This window comes from Cheilinus undulatus, linkage group 7 (genome assembly GCF_018320785.1).
Source record: "Cheilinus undulatus linkage group 7, ASM1832078v1, whole genome shotgun sequence".
NCBI classification, from domain to species: domain Eukaryota; kingdom Metazoa; phylum Chordata; class Actinopteri; order Labriformes; family Labridae; genus Cheilinus; species Cheilinus undulatus.
The window spans coordinates 40,804,776-40,825,230 of record NC_054871.1 but is presented as its reverse complement, the minus strand read 5'-3'; the positions used below and the strand labels follow the sequence as shown (position 1 = coordinate 40,825,230).

Sequence of the window (20,455 nt, the reverse complement as noted above, 5' to 3'; positions counted from 1 at the left end):
TCCTGGGGGATTTCGAGGCGCTCCCAGGACAGATTGGCTATATAATCCATCCACTAAGTTCTGGGTCTGCCTAAAGGTCTCTTCCCAGTTGGACATGCCTGCAAGACCTCCACAGGGAGGCAACAAGGAGGCATCCTGATCAGATGCCTGAACCACCTCATCTGGCTCCTTTCAATGTGAAGGAGTAGCAGCTCTACTTTAAGATCCCTCTGCGTGTCAGAGCTCCTCACCCAGTCTCTTAAGACTGAGCTAAAACACCTTAGATCAGAACCCGAGATTGATTTCTTTCAGTCATTACCAAGAGTTCATGACCATAGATGAGGGTTGGAACATACAGTAGATCAACTGGTAAATTCAAAGCTTTGCCGTGTGGCTCAGCTCCTTCTTCACCACAACAGGCCAGTACTGATGCTGCACCAATCCGCCTGTCAATCTCAGAGTCCATTCTACCCTCACTTGTGAACAAGACCCAGAGATACTTGAACTCCTTCACTAGGGTCATAGACTCTATCCCCACCCGGCGTATGGTTATCTTTGTCTCAGTGAAACCATGCATCTTGGAACTGTGTGTCATGTTAAGACGTATCGTAGCTCAAGCCCGGTTGAGAATGGAGCAGTGTGAGTGCGGGTCAGCATGGGACTAGGAAGGGGGATCAAGCCTGCTTCTGCACAGTGCAGGGTAACCGGCCGCACAGTGAGAGTTCTCCCTGAATTATGAGGTAGAAGGGCGAGTTTTAGCAACCTAAATATTGATTCATCCTACCTTAACTCCTCTTTGCTTGTCTCTCATTAAGTTGAAAGCATAATTTCAGTACTCAGTCTGCCAACATTAGGCTTCATCGTCCCTCTGCTGAGACCAGTGGGTGACATCACTTAGACTACGTCCATGTTTTATACAGTCTGCGGGTATCAGGGATGTGTTGCTGGGGTGTTGCTGCTGATTCATCTGCTGTAGAGAAATGAAGTGCTCAGTGACTTACTGCTGCTGATACGCTGCACACAAGTAAAGATGACAAATGGAAAGGATTAAATCACTCGGGTCTTTGGAAGGCGACTGTAAAAAAAGAAAAAGATTTTCAGGGCTTTAAATTATTCTAACATCTCCATCAAGCTGATCCCTGCAGTAAGCAGACTGCATTGCTGATCGTGGCCACAGGAAGAAAAAAAATGATCCTGCTCTCTGTATCTCTGTAATTAAACCGTTGTCCCAGATGTACACTCAGAAGTCAATTGCAAGCGCAGGATTTCTATTAAGCAGGTGATTCCAATTCGTCTAAGGAGCGGCCGGGGACTCGCAGCATGAGACAGGAGGAAATGAATCGGAGCTGTGTAAGCACGGGGCGTTCGCTGCCACTGAAGGGCTTTTAAATGACTCTTAAAGGGAGTGAAGCAGCCCTGGGTTAAACTGGTACGCCTCTCAGGAGGTCACAGAGGGGTTTCAGGGTAGCATGAGGAGAAGCTGGAGAGAAAGAGGTCACTGCGCCGCCTCTGCGACTGACCTAAAGCCAAAGAGCGCGAGGTAACCAGCGGAAGGCTGACGGAGCTGCACGCACGCAGGAAGCAATGACCTGAAACAGAAACTTAATATTTTCTTTCATAGTTCAGTGAATAAAAGCAAACAAAGACACGGAGACGTGATGCTACTGCAAAGCTTTTATTGAAGAGAAGGAAACAACAGTTGACTACATGCCCCTTCCAAAGATCAAGAACAGATGAGATACTTTGCCTCAATGACACAAGGTTAAGCTTTTTTAAGGCTTTAAGGTTTCACACTCAGCGCCGTTTAAGAGGCCGCTGCTGATGGAGTCAGAATGGGCCCAGACAAAAGGATCGACTTGATTTACTTTGGTAAAGACGAGTAAACGAGAGGCACAGTGAACATGAAACATAGCAACAGTAAAGTGATTCAATACTGCTCCAACAAAGGCACTTTACAAACATTGGCAGAAAAAAGACAGTAGACAACACAAATACACTGAGCAAATACAAAATCATTAAACCGTCTTTTCTTTAGACGTGTAGCATCCAAATCTTTGTGAAGATTCATGTCGGATAAGCCTCGACAAAGATGTGTGATGTTGTCACAGATTGTCCATAAAGAAAATGTAAACAGGGGAGATTAATACAGATTTATGGCACATTATCAACATACAACTGCAGAGGATTAACTCTGTGTTCATCGATTAAACCATGGTGCGCTCGAAAAACATGCTAATAAGCCATTCAGTAAGAAAATACCACACTATAAAGATTTATCAGGAGCACAACTGGAAGAACATGTTTCAAAGTACCTCAGCCTCACACAACCAAAACATGAGACCCACAGTATTTATTTTATCACATAAACAGAATTTCTGATTTAATGTTCTGGAGCCACAAATGACAATTAACAAGCCACTGTGTTAGTTAAGTTTGGATTAAAAAAAAGAGTTTTGGACTTGAACATGAAGCACTCAGCCTGGTTTCATGTACTCCTGGGTGTAAAAGCTTCCTGACAGCCGCCCTTAGGGCGAGCTCTAAGGCAGCGAGCAGAGAATCACAGCTTTACTGTTTGTACTCCATTAAAGAGTGAAAATATCAGATCTACCACCACAAAACTCCTCAATGGCTCTTCACTGGATGTTTAATTTGGGCTGATGTGAAATATTAACCAGTCAGCTACACCAACATATGAGCTGGTTGTAAAATGACACATTCAGTAAAAAATGTTTCTGTAGCACTGTTCTTCTACAAGACGTTAAACTGTCTGTGTAAAATGAATTCAATTAATCCAGGACTAAAAGTCTTGTTAGTTAAAAGCGAAACAGTGCTGTGCTCATTTTTTGATTTTGCATTTTAATTTTCTTTATTTATAATATTTTAAAAGAATTATGTTTCTTTATATAATGCTTTATTTAATGTGTATTTGTTCCAAAAAACGTGACGTGGTTTTGTGTTATTGTTAATGTAGTATAATGCAATGTTTCCTATTTTTCCTAGGAGCCCCCCATATGTACCTAACAAAAGTGGAGCTGCCCCAGGACTGAAGAGAGAAGAAAAAGAGACACACTGCCATCAAAAATCAACATGGATTTCAATTGTTTCACTGATAAAACCCTAAAAAAAGGCCTATGCATGTTTTTCGAGTCAAAAGACCTTTGTATAAACTACTAAATAACTACTTTATCATGGTTTTAGACAATATTTATAAATCTATTTTGGCAGCATTAGAGCAGATAAAACCTTGTGCCCCCCTCTAGGATCTTGGCGCCTCCCCTGGGGGGTCCCAGACCCCAGGTTGGGAACCAATGGTACATTGTATGCATCATTTACTGAAAAGCTGAACAGGCAACAATAGTTGGAAGTTGGTAATTGCTATAAACTGTGTTTGCTGTGCATCTCTTCCACGTCATCATTTGAAACTTTGATAAAAAGACGATAAAAAGCGGCAAAAATGCAAAAGGATGACAAAAGTGTCCCAGTGTTGCTGTGGACATGTGAAATAAAAGATTTTCAGGGAAAAAGTGCAGTTTTCTTTAGTGGAGTTCGCTATGCTATTAGTGGCAAGAGAGAACCGAATGACAAAGTTTTTGAGATTGTGGAAACTCAAACGACTTTTAAATCTAAAATGAAAAAGCATTTTGGTTTCCTGGGGTAGGAGAAAAGGTGGCGGACAAATAAAAAACAATATGCAGACACTGCCCGACTGCTGTGACACACTTGATGGAGAGTGCGAGTACCACGAGGAGCCACTTGGCAAATCATCAACCTGAAAAGATTCGCAGAGAGGAGCAGGCCAAAGGCTTCTTAAGGAAGCTTTCACTTCCCTACAACAGCGCGAGGGCTCAACAGATCACAAGATGTAACGGTGAATATATCCCCAAAGATGTGCAGCCATTTTCAGGGGTGACTACGTATGTTTTAGAGGGCTAGTAAACACGCTGAAGCCAAAGTAGATATTTCTAATCTGAATGCTGTTTAATAAATACTGATGTCACTTTTTCCAAGTTTTCTTATTCTTTTTTGATACTGCAATAAATACCGTACCGTGGACGTGTTACAGAGGTATTAAAGTCAAATGAGATTTTGATACGTCACCATTAAACATAAGTGAGTTGAAACGAGGCGTAAGAGGTATGCATAATTAGGGGTGTGGCCTTGTTGACTGGCAGGTTGGTACAAGAAGCTAAAGACCAATCGTTTGGCTTCAAAACTCTGCTTCAGAAACCAGTGGATGACTTTAGATAGACTGTGTCTATGTTTTGTACAGCCTCAAATGAACTCAGATTTGCCGAAAATGTTTTTTTCAGTAAAATAATCAGTAAATATATTGTTTGTTTAGTTGTATAAAGTCAGTTTATCCTCTCAGGCCTGCTCATTGTTTGACATACATAAATGGTTTTTAATGTGATGGCTGTGCAACGTTATATAACAGAAATAAATATGTGATTTTTACTCATGCTTGTTCCATATCAGCCTACATAGTGTCTGATTTGACAGAAGTCAGCAGTGAGCATCCTCTCTCTAATGTTATGAACACATTTCACGTCCATGCTGATGTTTGTGCCTCACATGGACTGTACTCTTCTTCCTCTCTGTCACTAATTCAGTCGAACGCAGCGGAGGAATGATTCAGCTGCAGAGTTCACGCCTCACAGCACAGCAAACGTTCCTGCTACATATTGCTGCAGTATTGCAATGAAATGTTTTCCTGTAGAGCGAGAACCAGAGGCGGATGTGAATAATGGATACCGTTTTGGCTTCAGAAAAACTTGTGGACTACTGAAGAAAACAACAAACACAAAGGTCTGCACAACAACTTTCACCTCTCGTACGTTCGTGTTGTCTTTAGAGATGATCTGTGATGAAAAAGTGAAGCAACTATAATCTTAAATGAGCATAGATCTACTGTTTTTATTCTCAGACTATTTCAAATGTAGCTCTTTGCCTGCTTTAACTGTTGAAGGATAATTCCCTGCTTTCACTTGCAGGTTTGACTTTACTGTCTGTTTTTAAAAACATGTCAAAAGTGGAGTATTGACCTTTAACAGGCAGACATGAGAAGCTAACCTATACTAGAAATTTAGCAACATCGCTGTGAGTAGAAACCTAGCGACACTTAATGATATATAAGGTGAGCGCTGTCGCCTCACAACCAGCAACAATCTGATGACTCACTGAGTCAAACAGTCGTGTTCCTAGATCCAATTATAGACCAAACACAGCTGCTGTGATTGGATGTATGTGATTTAAAAAAGTAGAAAAACAAGGAAGAGAGACGTCATCTCAAACTGGAGAGAAGTGCCACTTTAACTGCTTTTGTCTCCTGCAACTTGAGCTATTTTAACATTTATCTGATAATCTACAGCTAATTAAAGAGGCCTGGAAAGACTAAAACATCTACGCTAATAAAAATGCCTTTACCTTTGTCATGTATATTTTCACCCCAAATACACCCAAAAGCTTTCAAAGCCAGAGAAATCCTTAATTTCTACAGGTGCTGCAGGACTTGTAGGATGTGGTTCTGCTCAGAAGATGACTGGACTCGCTCTGACTGGAGATTGAAAACATCAAACATGCTAAATATTAACAATCAGAACTCCTTTTGGCTTATTAGCAGAGTTTCTTAGAGTGTCACCATGGTTTGAAAACATTAAACCTCAACATAAAGAGCTGTTACCAAACAAACTGAAGACAGACAATACACAATAGAGAGGGTACTGTTAACATGATCATTTTCTGGTGTCTTAATATGTGAGGAAACAGAAAAGAAAGTTCTTTGTGAAGGATAGTTACTTCTTTGTGTATAAAATAATAATCATGTAAAAGATGTTGGCTATGAAGGCTTGGGAAACACTAGATCTTAGTCTGTGGATGAAAGTGAACTGATTCAACTAATAAAAAGGCAGAAATAAACTGCTTATGTTGTCATTTAAAGGTACCCTGTGGAGTTTTCTTTCAAGCACTTAAATGGGTTTACATGCTTATTTTTCCCTTTAATGCAAACATGTTAAAGTCCCTGTAAAGGGATTTAAAAAAATCTGTATTTTAGGTTTATTGTATGACAGACCACTGTGTTATGAACCACCATGCCAAATGTCAGTCATGATAAACATCTCTAAGTTTATCAAATTAAGATTTATAATGATGAAAAATGAGGCAGTAATATCTGCTCTAGGATGGTTTGAGCTCGGTTGAATGAGCTGAAGCCACGCCCACTCATGAGAAATACGATCCTCATAAAATTAAAAAAATGCTTCAACCTGAATGGAGGAAACCTCTGTCTGCTACGCTGCTGTGATAAGTCTCTTTTTTAACCCTTTAAAACCTACGGGATCACCAGCGCTACCATTTGCATATCTATTTAAATGAGGGTAGAACTGTGACCAAATGAGATACAGCAATAATTATTTTTGCATATAAAACTGGAGGAGTAACAATAAAATATCACTAATTCAATGTGTTCCAGAGTACTGTTTCCTTCTTGAAATATCCTTCCTTCTTTTGCAGAAATGCAGTAAAAAGCGCACACATCAAAAACAATATAATATAATATTATCCGGGCTATAATCGTGTTGTTTTCTTGCAGGTCACGAGTCACATGTGTTATTGTTTTAACATGGTCTTTTGCAAACACATGTATGCTCAAAAATATCTGGCACACTTAGAGATTTGATTGCACTACTGTAAATATTTCATTTTTTACAAAGATGCTGTCTTTTTGCATATTGAGCACAATGTCATTTTATTTTCAGTTTTGCCACAGCTCATAAAGATGAGTGTATTTTAAAAAATTAAGTTATGACCATACTGGAAATAATTTTTGGGGGTGTTGTAATGATACTGTGCAACTTTTTTACAATCAGGATTTTGAGGGATACAGCTACGACATCTCTGTATATAAGAAAATGTGTACAAAAAAAGAACGCTTTTCATTTTTCTTGTGGGTTTTTTGCACTTTTGAGCAATTTAATTTGTTACTATAGACTTATCACATTACATGTCATTAAATTTTGGGTTCTAAGGGTCGTATTGATGTATAGCAAATTCAAATACTCCAAAAATTGGCACTACAGCATGTAAAAATGTAAAGATACGCTCTGGCGGAGTTGTTGTATGGCAGGTTATAAAGGGTTAAGCCAGCAGAGAAACAATCAGATTTATGTCAGCAGCAGTACAGCTAAAAAAAAAAGCCTCAGTTTCATTTTCTCCTCTTCTATCTAACGCTTCTATTCCTTAAATCTCATTTTCTGAGTTATTCAAAGTAATGTCTCTCTCCAGTTCATGAGACGTTTTTGTTGTTAAGTTGCATTTTCTGATGTTGCTCTTCAAAATAAAAGTCTTCAATGATGATGGAGGCTTTTATTGTGACACATTTAGCAGGTATACTAAACTTTAGCATTGGGATGCTAACAGACAGGAATTGAACTGTTGCTGCTTGGAGAGACAGCAACCTTATTCCAACACATCTGGAGTGTTAAGACACAAATTTTAGATTTCACTTTACAGGGACTTTAAGTTCAGTTTCTTTCTCATAAAATAAAAGCAAGGTTGATTCCTAGCCTGATTCCTGGATGCTGTAAGTTGTTTATGTCCATATTTATTGCCGTGCGGTTTTCTTTACAACCATGGTCAGACTTTGATAAAACATTTAATAGACATTTAAAAAGAACAAAACGATCCCACTGAAATGGGCATTTAAAGTAGAGGAATAGTAATCATATTTGACTTGCATCTGTTTTTGATTTGTGTATCTTTACAGCCATGTTATGGTCTGTTTGTATCTTCACAGTATTTAGCATCATGTTGTAGTGGCTTTGTGGCTCTCACAAAGACATGTCACGTAGTCACGTAGTCACGTAGTCACATAGTGGTCCTTTTTCCTCAAATTGTGCTGGTTTAGGGTCATTTCTGCTCGTTTTTTGTCTTCACTGAGAATATTTGGATTCCTGCATCTTTTTTATTCATTTTTGCCATGGATTTAGTTTTTTCCCCTTCATACTTTTGTGGTCATTTTTTGTGTCTTTGTATTATTAAGCATGACATTGTGGTGGTTTTGCACCTCTTAGGATGATAGAAAATATCATTTTGTAGCCTTTATGCCTTACACTGTGCTGGTTTTGTGTCATTTTTGCCTGTGGGGAGCATATTTGGATTCCTTTGCAATACTTCTGCACCTCTCTTTGTTCTTTTTGACATGAATTTAGAGGTTTTCCATGCAGTTGTGGTCATTGTCTGTGTCTTGTGAAAGTATTTGATCATTTTGCAGTCTAACTGCAATTTCTTCATGGAAGAAGAACTTCAGATATTTTGTGATAAATTTGGATTACCCTCTTTGATAGTTCTCCTCCTTTGGGTGGTCTAACATGACCTTTTTCTTATCTGATGGGAACAATGAGGTCCAGTCCTTTGTATATCCATGAGCAAATCTGAAACAAAAGGACGCCCACTCATAAAAAACACATTGTTTCACAGCTCTAGTGTTCAAACTCCACAAGGTACCTTTAATCCCCCAACCTAAGAATCTATCATCACTCTTTCTATTACATAAAGAACTATTAAAAAAAATATCAAACTACTGGTAAAAGACTCTTGGATGGAACAGATAAAAAAAAATCACTTATTTTTGGGGGAATCTCTCCTGGTCCCCTCTTGGCCCATCAATCTTCAAACAAACACTAAAACTAGCAGACAAATGTGGATGGTACAATCAATACTGACAAACAGCACAGTCACACAGTACCAACAGCATCGTTCTGATTAAAGAAGAACTCTAAGGACACTTATGTCGAATCTGTACAGGTAAAATATTTCCTTATTCATAAAATTTCTCATAAAGTGTCGATGCAATTGACATTAAAAATTGCATAGCCATCTGAAATCTCTACCAAACTGCTTAAAGTATGTTCACTAATCTAATCTATGTGATTGTATAAGAGAGACAAAGATATACACGTTTATCTGCTCAATAAGATATCATTGAACTCACCTATGAGGCTGTGTGAATGGAATGATTGTGCCAGTCAAGCAATAAAAAACAAAGTTTTGTGTGCATAATAACAAAATCGAATGGAAAGTACAAAGAAAGCGGGTTGTTCTGAGGGAATTGCATCCAACAGCTGTGCATTTGTAGCTCCTGTGGTCCTAATAAATGTTACATTTTCTTTAGTTGCATAAAAAATAAGCACACAGTAAATGTGGCAGTTTAAATCTAAATCTTTGGTGCTCAGTTAGGCAGAGATGTTTTGTGATAATGAGCTCTATGGTGTCGTTTTATCCACGTATCTGTACCGTCAGCTCATTTTGAGAAACACTGAAGAGTAAACAAAATGTTCAATGATCTTGATTTTCTAAATACTGCTCATACACACTTATCCTTTATGCGTTCACCTGCAGGGCAGATGTGTCAAACATTTTTATGGACTCCATTTTAGATCAGAGCCAGTCGGGGAGAAATATTTCGGCTTGTGTGCATGAGCGCCCTGGCTACAAAATACTGGTACAGGATGACTGTGATGTGAGATAATAACACTGAGGGAGGATTTATATTTGTACTATTAACTGGAGAGTGAGTTAAGCAATATTCAAACCTAAAGACAGTCTTTATCCCCTTCCTGTTGAGAAGTTATAAGAAATGTATAGAAACACTGATGCAGCACTGAGCTAAACCTTATAGATGGGGTAAGTGAACCACACCCAACAGGTGCTGTCAAATTTAACCACAACAATCGCCATTCAGATTGCCCTCTTTCTCTGAAGCCCACTCTAAAAACATCTTTAGTAGCAGAAGCATTGTGAGCAACACTTTCTGAAGTTGATGCTTAGGGCTTCTCCTCCTCTATGTGTGACAGCTCAGCAGTGTAACCTTGGTTACTCACGTTAGCTGGTTACAACACTTGCCATGTCTTTGTTCATTATAGCATATTCTATGATTGTACATGCTATTGTTGTAAAAAGTTTCAACAACAATCTTTGTTCAGCTACACATACCACACCTTTAGGCTTAGCTTAGCATGAAAAGGGTGCTATTCTGTCCAAAGATGGAAAACTATAAGTACCAGCTCGTCTAACGCAGCGGTTCTCAACTGGTCAAGCCCCAGGACCCACCATTGACTCCTCAAGGGGAACTGTGACTCAAATTTTGGATTGTTTTTGGTTAGTCAGATTTACGTCATAAAAATAGTAGGGCTTGAACCTCAGACAGAACAAAAGATGAAAAAAAAAAAGAAAGAAACAGGACAATACAAGCATGCTTTTAAAGAATGCCGTTTTGGGTCCTACCCACCAGTTGAGAACCACTGCTCAAACGCTCAAAAGCGTTGAGTATATACGGACATGCTTCCATACATTTTATATTTTAGTTTATTCCCTGTGATAACTAGTAAGATTTCAACCCTTTTATATGAATTTCCTGTGATGTCAATGCTTGTTTTCTTTTCACAGTGATTACATGTTGGTCATTTTCTATAGATACCAACTCCTTATCATACACTGTAAGACCGAACAGTTGAAAGTTGTTAAAACATGAGTTGTGTTGACTTAAAAATCCAAAATAGCTATTTCAACTCAATTTTTCCGAGTTAATAGAAAAAAATTCTAGTTTTAAGTCAATAGTACTCAATCAAGGTAAGTATTTTTTGTCATTGTACTCAAATTTTTGGCAGTTACCCCTCAATCTGCAGAGTTTTTCCAGAATGTCTTTGGGCATTAGGCACTTTTGCACCATGAGTGAAGTTACCCACTCAGTTAGAGAAGTCCCACCTGTGGGGGAGCTCCTCGACATAACAAGGATAACATTCTAAACTCTGCAGAAGTGCAAATTCTGGATCAAAGTACACCTTTCAGTCTTTCACTCTTAGACACTTTTGCACCATGAGTGAAGTTACCCACTCAGTAAAGTCCCGACTGTGGGGACCAACCACAACATAATATGACTGGTATACTGATGGAAGAGGACTTCCTGGTTCAGTGTGCACCTTTAAGTTATTGTCACTTAAGTTGGCCTAAATTTTAAATTTTAATCTGAGGAAATTTCTTAACACTGAACAATGAATAAAAATAAAATGTACGGATGCATGTCCACTCAGGGATTCCTTTCCCCACATTATATATCTTGTTTCTAATAAAATAAATTAGAAGAGAAGTACTAGATTATTTAATATTTAAAATATGTTAATCCTAGAGCTGAAAGGGTACAGTCAGGTGGGATTTCTTCCCAACTTTGGACAGGAATGGAATAGTTTTTATGCAGCAAAGCCAGCTTGTCATTAACTGTAGGTTTATTTTAACCATTTCTTAAAATTAAAAGCGCATCAGCTTTCTCTTTCCTAAAATGCTGATTAATTGTTTTCACATCATAATTAAAACTACACAGCCTCTCCTGCTGTGATTGTACCAAGTCTACAGATAGATGTATGCAGGTGAACATGTGGTGTTTGTTCTGTTATTGCAGTTGAATATATGATGTAAGATATACTGTATATGCTGAGAAATGCAAGCTTGTGTGTATGGGTATGTTTGCAAAAGAAAAAAAAATGGGGGAGATATGAAGAGAGAGAGTGAGCGTTGTGTTTATCACAGTGGAGATGACCGGGCAGCGGGTTGTTCAGAGGTCAGTGGTGGCCTTGGCGGTGAGGGCCTGGATGCGGCTGGTGTTACAGTTTTTGCAGAGGACGTGTCCATCCAGAGGGTAGCAGCCCTGGTTATCCCCCTCTGAGAGCAGAGAGCCACAGTCCTGCAGGACACAGATACTCAGTGAGTCCACACAACACAAACAGAGCAATTCTCCACGCTCACCGATCAGACACATTCATACTCTCACTGTGCTCAGAGCCTGAATGAGACATTTTCTGCTGTTTAAGAACTCAGACAGTGAATGTCAGGCTGCAGGAGGTTTTCTGCAGACAATCCTTGAGGCTGAAAACGGTGATCAGGTTCTTCACAAGCTACAGAGACAACAAATGGTTATTACAGGATAAAAATGTCCCCTTCTCTTCAAACTGTATTTTTATGCCTCCCCATCGGCGATAGCCACGGCCAGACGCATTACTTTACAGGTTGTCCATCTGTCTGTGCTGTTCTTGTGAAGGCGATAACTCAAGACTGTTTCAAGGTATTTTTTTCAAACTTTGCAGAACTGTCTGCTCTGACCCAGGACCATACAGGTTAGAGGTCAGAGGCTTAAGGTCATTAGGCCTCAAGCTTACCCTTGGCTTATAAATGTGATATCTCAAAAATGCTTAGAGATTTTCTTCAAACTTGGCACCAATGTTCACTCTTGCCCAAGGATGAAAATCTAAGATTTTGGAGGTCAAAGGTCAAGGTTGTTGGGCCCATTGTTCACCCCTAGTTTTTGAGATTTCTACAAATAACACCATAGCCCTTCCTCTTATCCTAACACTGTCTGCCCTATTCTGTGCTCCTTGAAAATAACAGTATTGGTAAAAATGACAGTACTCTTTGGCGAAGGACAGAAGTAAAAAAAAAAAAAAAAAAGAAAAGAAAGAAATATATATATATATCAAAGAAACCAAAGCAATTTTCTTAACAAAAACAGTTTCAAAGCCTTTAACTTTTTGGAGAAGGCTAGATGCAAAAAAGGCTCAAGGTCTTCTGCAGTCTGATCACTTTGTTTGTTGGCTAAGTAACAGAAACTTTATTAGACTAAAGTTTTTCAATATGACAGTCCCTGCAGATTGGCATAAAAAGACGATCTCAGTAATCAAACAGGTAAAGTCACTCAGACTTGTCCAGTAACTATGCCCAGTCTTTATTTTGTACTGGACACAAACATTTTTACTTAGAGCATTTATAAAGCAGCATTAATAAACAATAAACAGCATTATTATCATTACTTAGAGAATTTATCTGTGTGGTCAGTGTGCTGCTGAGGTTTAGTTTTGGAGGCTGTGGTTTTCTATGTCATGCCTTCACTTATATGACTCAAGCAGGGCATACACTGTGTGGTTTCAAGCCGACTTACAGTTGTGATGGGAAGAGGGCTCATACTGCTGTGCGACTGAATTGTTTATGACACAGTACCATTGTGCACACTTTATGTGCTCACACTGTATGAGTGAAGTCGAAGCGAACCGCGACAAAACCTGTGGAGTTTACTCTGAAAAAGCTTCACACACTAAGGCTGCAGTCATTCATAGTCATTCTCTCTCTCTCTCTCTCTCTCTCTCTCCATCACACACAAAACGGCACTGCCATCCGTGCCAGCTGGTGGTCGGTGGGTAGGCATATTTCCTGCCTGTTTATTTCCTTTATTCTTTTACTTGCTGTTTACATGATGATTTAGGACATTGTCTTCCAAGTTACAATGGACAAATTGCCTTAAAGTTGAGGATTCTGCTCTAATTCCATGTGTATGTGCATTCGTATAAGCAGATCATCAAACATGTCAGAAATCCAACAATTCAGGAGCAGCTGGTCAGGTTATAGTCTGGTCATGGTCAGCTGTCTACTTTCAGGCGTGCACACTGCACGACAAATGACGCACGATCCAACCAAATGATGGCACGACTTCCAAGCGAGTCGTGGGACTCAAAATTCATGTCTGGATTGGATTAAATTCACTCAGTGTATGCCTGGCTTTAGAGGTAGGAGACTGCTTCAAAGTGCTGATTATGTCAAATACAGTGTTTAACATTGCTACACATTAAGAAATATGCAGGAGTGCATGTACAAAATGACTCACTGATGATAAATGATCCCTGCTTAATAGGACAGCATTCACACTTTTCAGTTCACATGAAGTTGCGTTCTTAAAGTAAGTAACCCAGTTAAGTTTAAAAAAATTAAGCAGCACGTTTTTTTTGTAACTTTCTTTGTGATGCTTTTGCCTTGAATTTACATTGCCTTAAGCTTAGGGTTCTTCCTGTTCTGATAAAAAAAATATCAATTTATTTTTTTAACAGTTCTGGTGGGTCAAAAGTTCTGACTTCAGCTTAACCACAGAAAAAATGACTTGCTAAAGATAAAAAAGTAAATTAAAAAAGATGAAAGGGAAAAAGAAAAATATTTGATATCACTTAGTGATGTCCACTGAGCTGGGTTTTTAAAGTTAGATCAGACATTTAAAGGTGCAAGGGTGTCCACTTTGCATCATGATGTAAGTAGAAAGAGGCTAAGGTCAGTAGTATCCATCTGATGCCCATCTATGGTGGCGTAGCTACGGTTCTGCTAAAACAACAGTATGGCATGTGGTTAATGGAAGTTTAATGAGTTTGGACCTAAATTGCGTTAGTAGCAAGACAATAACTCTGACAACCCTGGGAAGTGTAAACTCTGCAGATCATGAGGGTCACAAATACCACAGTTTTAATCGTACATGAAGAGTTTAATCTATCTGCTCTTTTTCATTGTTTTTATCTTGAAATGCTTAAAGACGATCTCTAAATCTAAATATCTCTGTGATAACACAGTTTTTGGATCCTTTTCCTGACTGCAGCCTTCAGATTATTTTTGATCTTGTACTTTTATGGTTGAAATGTCTAGGCCAATGGTTCCCAACCCAAGGGGCCCCCCTTCTCCCAACTAAGAAAAGCTAAGCCCCCCAGTACCTATTTGAAAAAAACTTAAACATCAATTTTAATTGTTTTCATTTAATCCTCAACATAACAGGCCTACTTACTTAAGGTTGTTGCCTAATGATCTATGTGGGAATTATCCATTATTACAATGGCATATAAAGGTCACTCAAAAAAATAAAGAGGGTCTATTTATTTTCAAGGCCTCTAAATTTTCCAACTCTAAAAAGTTGTAAATATTAAAGGAAAAAGCGTGGTTCATTTTATTTTTAATTTTTTTTGCTTTAGAAGATGTACACTGTTGTAAATCTAAGACTTTAAAACCGTGATTTAATTTCATAATGTCAAAATTTCAGACTTTCTTAGTTTGGTTTCCTGTAAATTTACAACTTTATAATCGCAAAATTTCAACTTGTTTCTAATAGATAATCCTCTTTATTTTTTATCTTTTAGGGTGTCTCTAATACGCTGTATGTTTCTAGTCATGATTTAAGAGTTTTTCTTTATGTACATCTAGTTTTGATAACCTCAGAGCAGACCAGCCTCTGCACAACCCCCCAGGGGTGCCTGGATCCAGAGTTGGGAACCACTTGTCCAGGTGGTGTGTTCTCACCCTTTCCACAGGTTAATAACATACATGCAAAAACATTTCTTTTGCATTATTTCTTATGGTGTGCCACACTGAAAACATCCCTCTCTACACACACACACACACACACACACACACACAAGAACAGCGTCTCCATCTTCTCGTCTCCCTGGTGACAATATCCTCCTCTTGTTGAGCTCTTTTTCAGCTGAACTAATCTGCTCTGCTTTCCTTTGACCTTTATGTCTGCCAAACACTCTGTGTACTCACACTGCCTCGGCTCCTCGACAATGTGACACATTACTTCTCTTTTAGCCGGGCACGTAATGTCTGCGTCGCTTATCAGGCGGCAAGCGGCGGCTGACAGATGGGCTACTATGTAAGTCTGTGAACTTTGCAGAAGGAGAGATGGAGAGCTATTTTCAGGCAGGTGAGAGAGGGATGATGAAGAGGGATGGAAAGGTGACTCCGGGGACGACATGGACTTTATTTCTAAAACCTTCTTGTGTAGTAACTGACTTGTCACCTGGAGCTGTGCAGAGCGGTACATACATACAGCTAATTATAAAGAGCTCACATACCAGATGAGATAAACACATAGAGAACATACCTCACAGCGGTAACACTGCACATGGAAATCCCGGTCCAGGGCCACAATACGGACGGTCTCCTCCTGACCCGGCGCCGGCATTATCGGCTCAGAGCACACACAGCAGCGTGGAGCAAACTTCCTGCAACAAACAGCAGAGAATAACAGAGATGAACCAGGAACTGCAGGAAACTCACACTGATGCAATTTTAAAAACATAAGGGGATCCTTATCCATCATGTGCAACAGTGATGCTTTTTGAGACTGAAGACAAACAAATTAAAATGTACAGAACCCCTAGGCGGTCTTACATCCACTCATTCTGCTCTACTTCATTATCCAGTCAAAATGAGTAAATTACTTTGGTATCATTAAGAGAAGCATTCATAAGCTGCGCTAAGTCCATAATACCGATGCTTGGCTTTTCACTCATTTAGTTTAAAAAAACAATTTTTATTAGGTTAGAACAGGGGTGTCCACACTCTTTCTACTGAGGGCACATCAGACAAGAATGGGACAACGTTCCTCTCCCAAATCTCTAGCAGCTGGTCTCCTCACTTCCCGTACATTGACAGACTGCTGTTAAAAGAAGAGGGGATGCTTCACAATGGTAAACAGGGCCCTGTCCCTACTTTTAAAGATGTTTTGCCACCATCAAATTCAAAATGAGCTAATATTTTTCATGAAATTGTGTGAAATGTTAAAATGTCTCAGTTAAGTTAAATCTAATATGTTGTTTATGTTCTATTGTGGATAAAACATGGGTTTATGAGCTCCATTAATCATTGCATTCTGTTTTTATTTACATTTTACTCAGCCCACCAACTTTTTTTGGGGTTGTATATAGATGACAGGGCCACTTTGGTACACCTCCCTTTAGTCCTTTGTAGGTCAAGATATGCTTAGTGATTAAACATGCATACAGAAAATATAGTCTATATCTCAGATTTGTATTATTGGCTGACAAGTCAAACAACCAATCATTGTTGATGACTCTGTGGTGGCCAATCATAACTCATGGGGGCCCAAGTGGGCCTTGGCCATCACTGGATCAGCCCCTAGTCAGCAGCCCAGCAGAGATCACATGCAAATAGGGCAGTCAGTGGAGCAAATGAGTGTGATTTTTGGTTCTTTTTGCAACAATAATCCATTTGTTTTATTCACTGGGCATCATGAATTGAGATGTTATTACTCTGGTTGTCAATATGTTTACTAATTGTGCAGTCTCATTTAAGTCATGAGAAAACGCATGTCAGTGAATTCTTTTTGTCAAAATCATTGGCAGAATTACTACAGCAGCAGTGACTCATATTGCGAAGACTGCTAACAAACCCATTAAATATCAACTACAGTTCACCAAAAGGAATGTGGGAGACTCCATGGCCAAGTGGGGGAGAGGTCTTTGGTCTGATGAGACCAACATGGTGCTTTTTGTCCATCGGATAAGACGCTTTGTTTGGTGGACACCAAACACCGCACATCACCACAAACACACCATCCCCACTGTGAAGCACAGTGGCAGCATCATGCTGTGGGGATGCTTCTCAGCAGCTGGTCTGAAAGGCTTGTTAAAGAAGAGGGTCAAAAACATGCAGTAAAAAACAGGAAAATCCTGGAGTTTTTTTTTTTTTTTTGGTCAAAAAAGTCAAATTATATTGACCATGATTGTTTTACAAAATCGATAAAAGGTTAAAACATAAAAGGGGTGAATACTTTTTTATAAGCACTGTATATATCTATTGTTACGACATCATTATTTGTAACATTTTCAGGTAAAATACGTTGTAAATTGGCTAGATTACATTTTTAAATGTTGCAAACAACAATTTGTTTGAGATCCTCTGGAGGGAACTTCCTTACTGTTCTGTAATCGTGCCTTGATATGTAAGGTGATAGGGCATACACAACTGGCTCTCTAAACTTTGGATTTCCCTCCTGGAGGGAACTTTTTAATGTTCTCCACTTTTCCCTTGTAATGAAGGAGGATGAAGTCTTGCTGTTTGGGCCCCTAAACTTTGGATTTCCCTGCCAGATGGTTTTAGATAGGCAAAGTCTTTGTGCTCTTATAAAACAACTTTATATGACATTATCTTGACTGGTGTGTCTTTTAATTTGTTTATGACATCAGCAGCACTGCTTCAAGATGTTTAAAAAAAAAAACATTACAATCGATCAATGAATTAAAAAAAATAGGTGGACTTTTCAAGAATGAAACTGTAAGTTGCTGTTTTTATGAAAGAGTGCAGCTCTGCTGCATCCTCATATTTATGGAGTATTTCTACGGACTTGTTAAAGCAAATCTACATAGGAAGATGATCTGAATAATTCCTTTATCCCTTTTAAAAAGACACTTTTATTAATCTGTTACATAACCTGCTTTGGAAAATAATGCTCCATCATATTTATTAAGGAAGACTGTTGTCTATAAAGCATTACTGTGGAAATTCATCACATCCTGCAAAACACAATACCATGATTTTTATCAAATCAATTTCTTTTCCATTCAGGGCAAAAGAGGATATTTACTAATTTTACATTTCAGGGCTTTCTATGACCGGGGGAACCCCATGTCACCATCTTAATAGATCTTATGATCTTTTAGTTTTGAAATGCCAGAAAACGCCTTGACTTATAAAACTCAGAGAGATGTAGTTAAAAAAAACCCTTACAGCTAAGGAGCAGAAATACATGAAGAGGTATCATTTCTGCTTAATAAATGCCTTATGTATAAAATAAAAAATATATAAATAGCTTGTATTTAACTTATGAACTGACAACTCGAAGCAGAGATGAGATATTGTGTCATTTCTTTCTGGCTGTTATCTAATTCCTCTCTGCTAACAATGGTGAAGGCCAGAGGCATTATGTTGCCTCTCCATGCAGAAGTCCATGCGGGCCATTTTTATGAACACAGTATCTCAAAACCCCTTTAAGGGATCTACTTAAAACTAAAGTGCATATAAAACGATACACACCCTTAGATGTTTCACCCTTTTATTGATTCTATAAATCAATCATGGTCAATATAATTTTTTGTTTGCAGTGCATCCACAAATGTCCACCATGGCATGGTTCTCAAGAGTGTAAAAATAGTAAACATTATTAAGAACAATAGTGGTTTTACATTATGAAACTGTTAGTCTAAGAAAGGAAGAGGCTTGTGAATTTTCCTGGTTCCTGTTTAATTATTTATCTGCTCAACCACCGAGACTAAATCTGCCCTTCTCTGAAATATTTCACATAAATAGAATATCTGACGAACAGCTAAACATAGCAGGACTTTTACAAATATCAGAAGTGAGTATTGTAAGTAAGGGGAATCAGTTATTCTGGAAATGCCTTCAGTAGGAAGAGGTCTATCTAACAATAGGATCAATGAGGATCTGAAAACCCTAATGAGACTTCAGGTTGTGTTAGTTGAGCGGGGGCCACAGTGGGAGTGGAGAAATGAAGAGAAGTGAAGCGCGGTGGGGGTTTGTTGTCGTACAGTTATTCTCAGAGAAACAGCTCAGGCCTAGGCGTGACTATTCCTCGACACAAAGGGCTGCGCTGTTGAGGTCACACTTGTCATGTGGAATTAAACATCGGCCGAGCGCTGCGACTCCACAAAGTGAAAGCTGAGCGTTCGCACAAAGAGAGCCAGCTGTTTACTTCTGTTCCTCTTCTGGTCACTGAGCAGAGGAACATTTCTGGTAAGGTGGCCGTTATGCAATCACTGGATTGTGACACAGTGACAGGAATTTACTCTTTAATGCAAGTCTACAGACACATCTCAGAAGGTCATTGGGCTTGTGGTATTTGGCTGGAGTAGTTTACTGAAAGGGGAAGAACTGAGTTACCGTATTGATGAGTTTTAAATAAAAGCTGCATTTCTAAGGTCAGTTGAAGATTTCAGAGCAGTGATTTTAGCCCCTGGAAGAACAGAGGGACACATTGTAAACACAACACTTACATAAAATCAGCCTCTACACTTGTTATGGCTGAGTCACACGCAAACTGTTACATATTTAGACCTCCAACAAGCATGGAGTGACAAAAGTACTGATTACAGCCTGAGCAATGAGAGCCCTGATTTAATGGTAGGCATTTTGTTTGCACTTTTACCCATCAGACCTGTACCGATTTAAATAAAAATAGGCACACGCCTTAAACTTTGACTAGGTTGATGAGGGTTTCCGAAATGTACACAGTGAATTAGCACTATGGCGCCACTCTTTGTGATTTAATGGACCACTGCTGAAAGCCAGTTTTACCCAGACGGACTCCAACAGGACATCAGACATTTAAACTACAGTACCTAAAGTTGGGGTGTTTTGGACCATTTCCAGGGGTCATACTTTAAGGAACTAGTTTTTGTTTCCTAAGCTCCTGTCAAAATGTTACTCGCTAGCTTTGTTTGTTTGAATATTGCTCACCAATTGGGTTCATTAGAGCTTTTAATTTGCTGTAAATTGCTAACCTTGCAAAGCAGATGGATATGCCCGTTTCCATGTTTCTCACTGGCGAATCCATCTTGCAAAGCTCCTGTCAGAACAGTTCAGTCTGGGTTAGAAAGTGACAGGACCAATCAGTGACGAGTGGCAGTACATTTGGGCATGGCGGAGTCGAGACGTAAGCAAGCAGCAACAAGAGGCCGGTGCAATTATGGCGTAAGAGCTTAGCGTGGATGCTGCTAAAGCGCCTGTTTTTATTAGAACTTGACGAAATTTCTTCATTTAAAAAAGAACAAAAAACAGCAGTGAGTTGTTTTCTTTTCAAAAAGGA

The 20,455-nt window shown here is 39.0% G+C and overlaps 1 protein-coding gene across 4 annotated transcripts in view; it reads right to left on the bottom strand.

The window, feature by feature from the left end:
• Nucleotides 1-1,638: 1,638 nt before the first annotated feature.
• The window catches only part of LOC121512653 (LIM domain containing preferred translocation partner in lipoma), a 340,478-nt gene continuing 321,661 nt past the window's right edge, over nucleotides 1,639-20,455 (bottom strand). For all 4 annotated transcript variants that reach the window (XM_041792030.1, XM_041792029.1, XM_041792032.1 and 1 more), the window contains 2 exons: nucleotides 15,713-15,833; nucleotides 1,639-11,713 (listed from right to left, as the gene is read on the bottom strand). In XM_041792030.1, coding sequence (XP_041647964.1) covers nucleotides 11,585-11,713; nucleotides 15,713-15,833 — 250 coding nt within the window. In that variant the 3' untranslated portion in view covers nucleotides 1,639-11,584. The remainder of the gene's footprint in view (nucleotides 11,714-15,712; nucleotides 15,834-20,455) is intronic.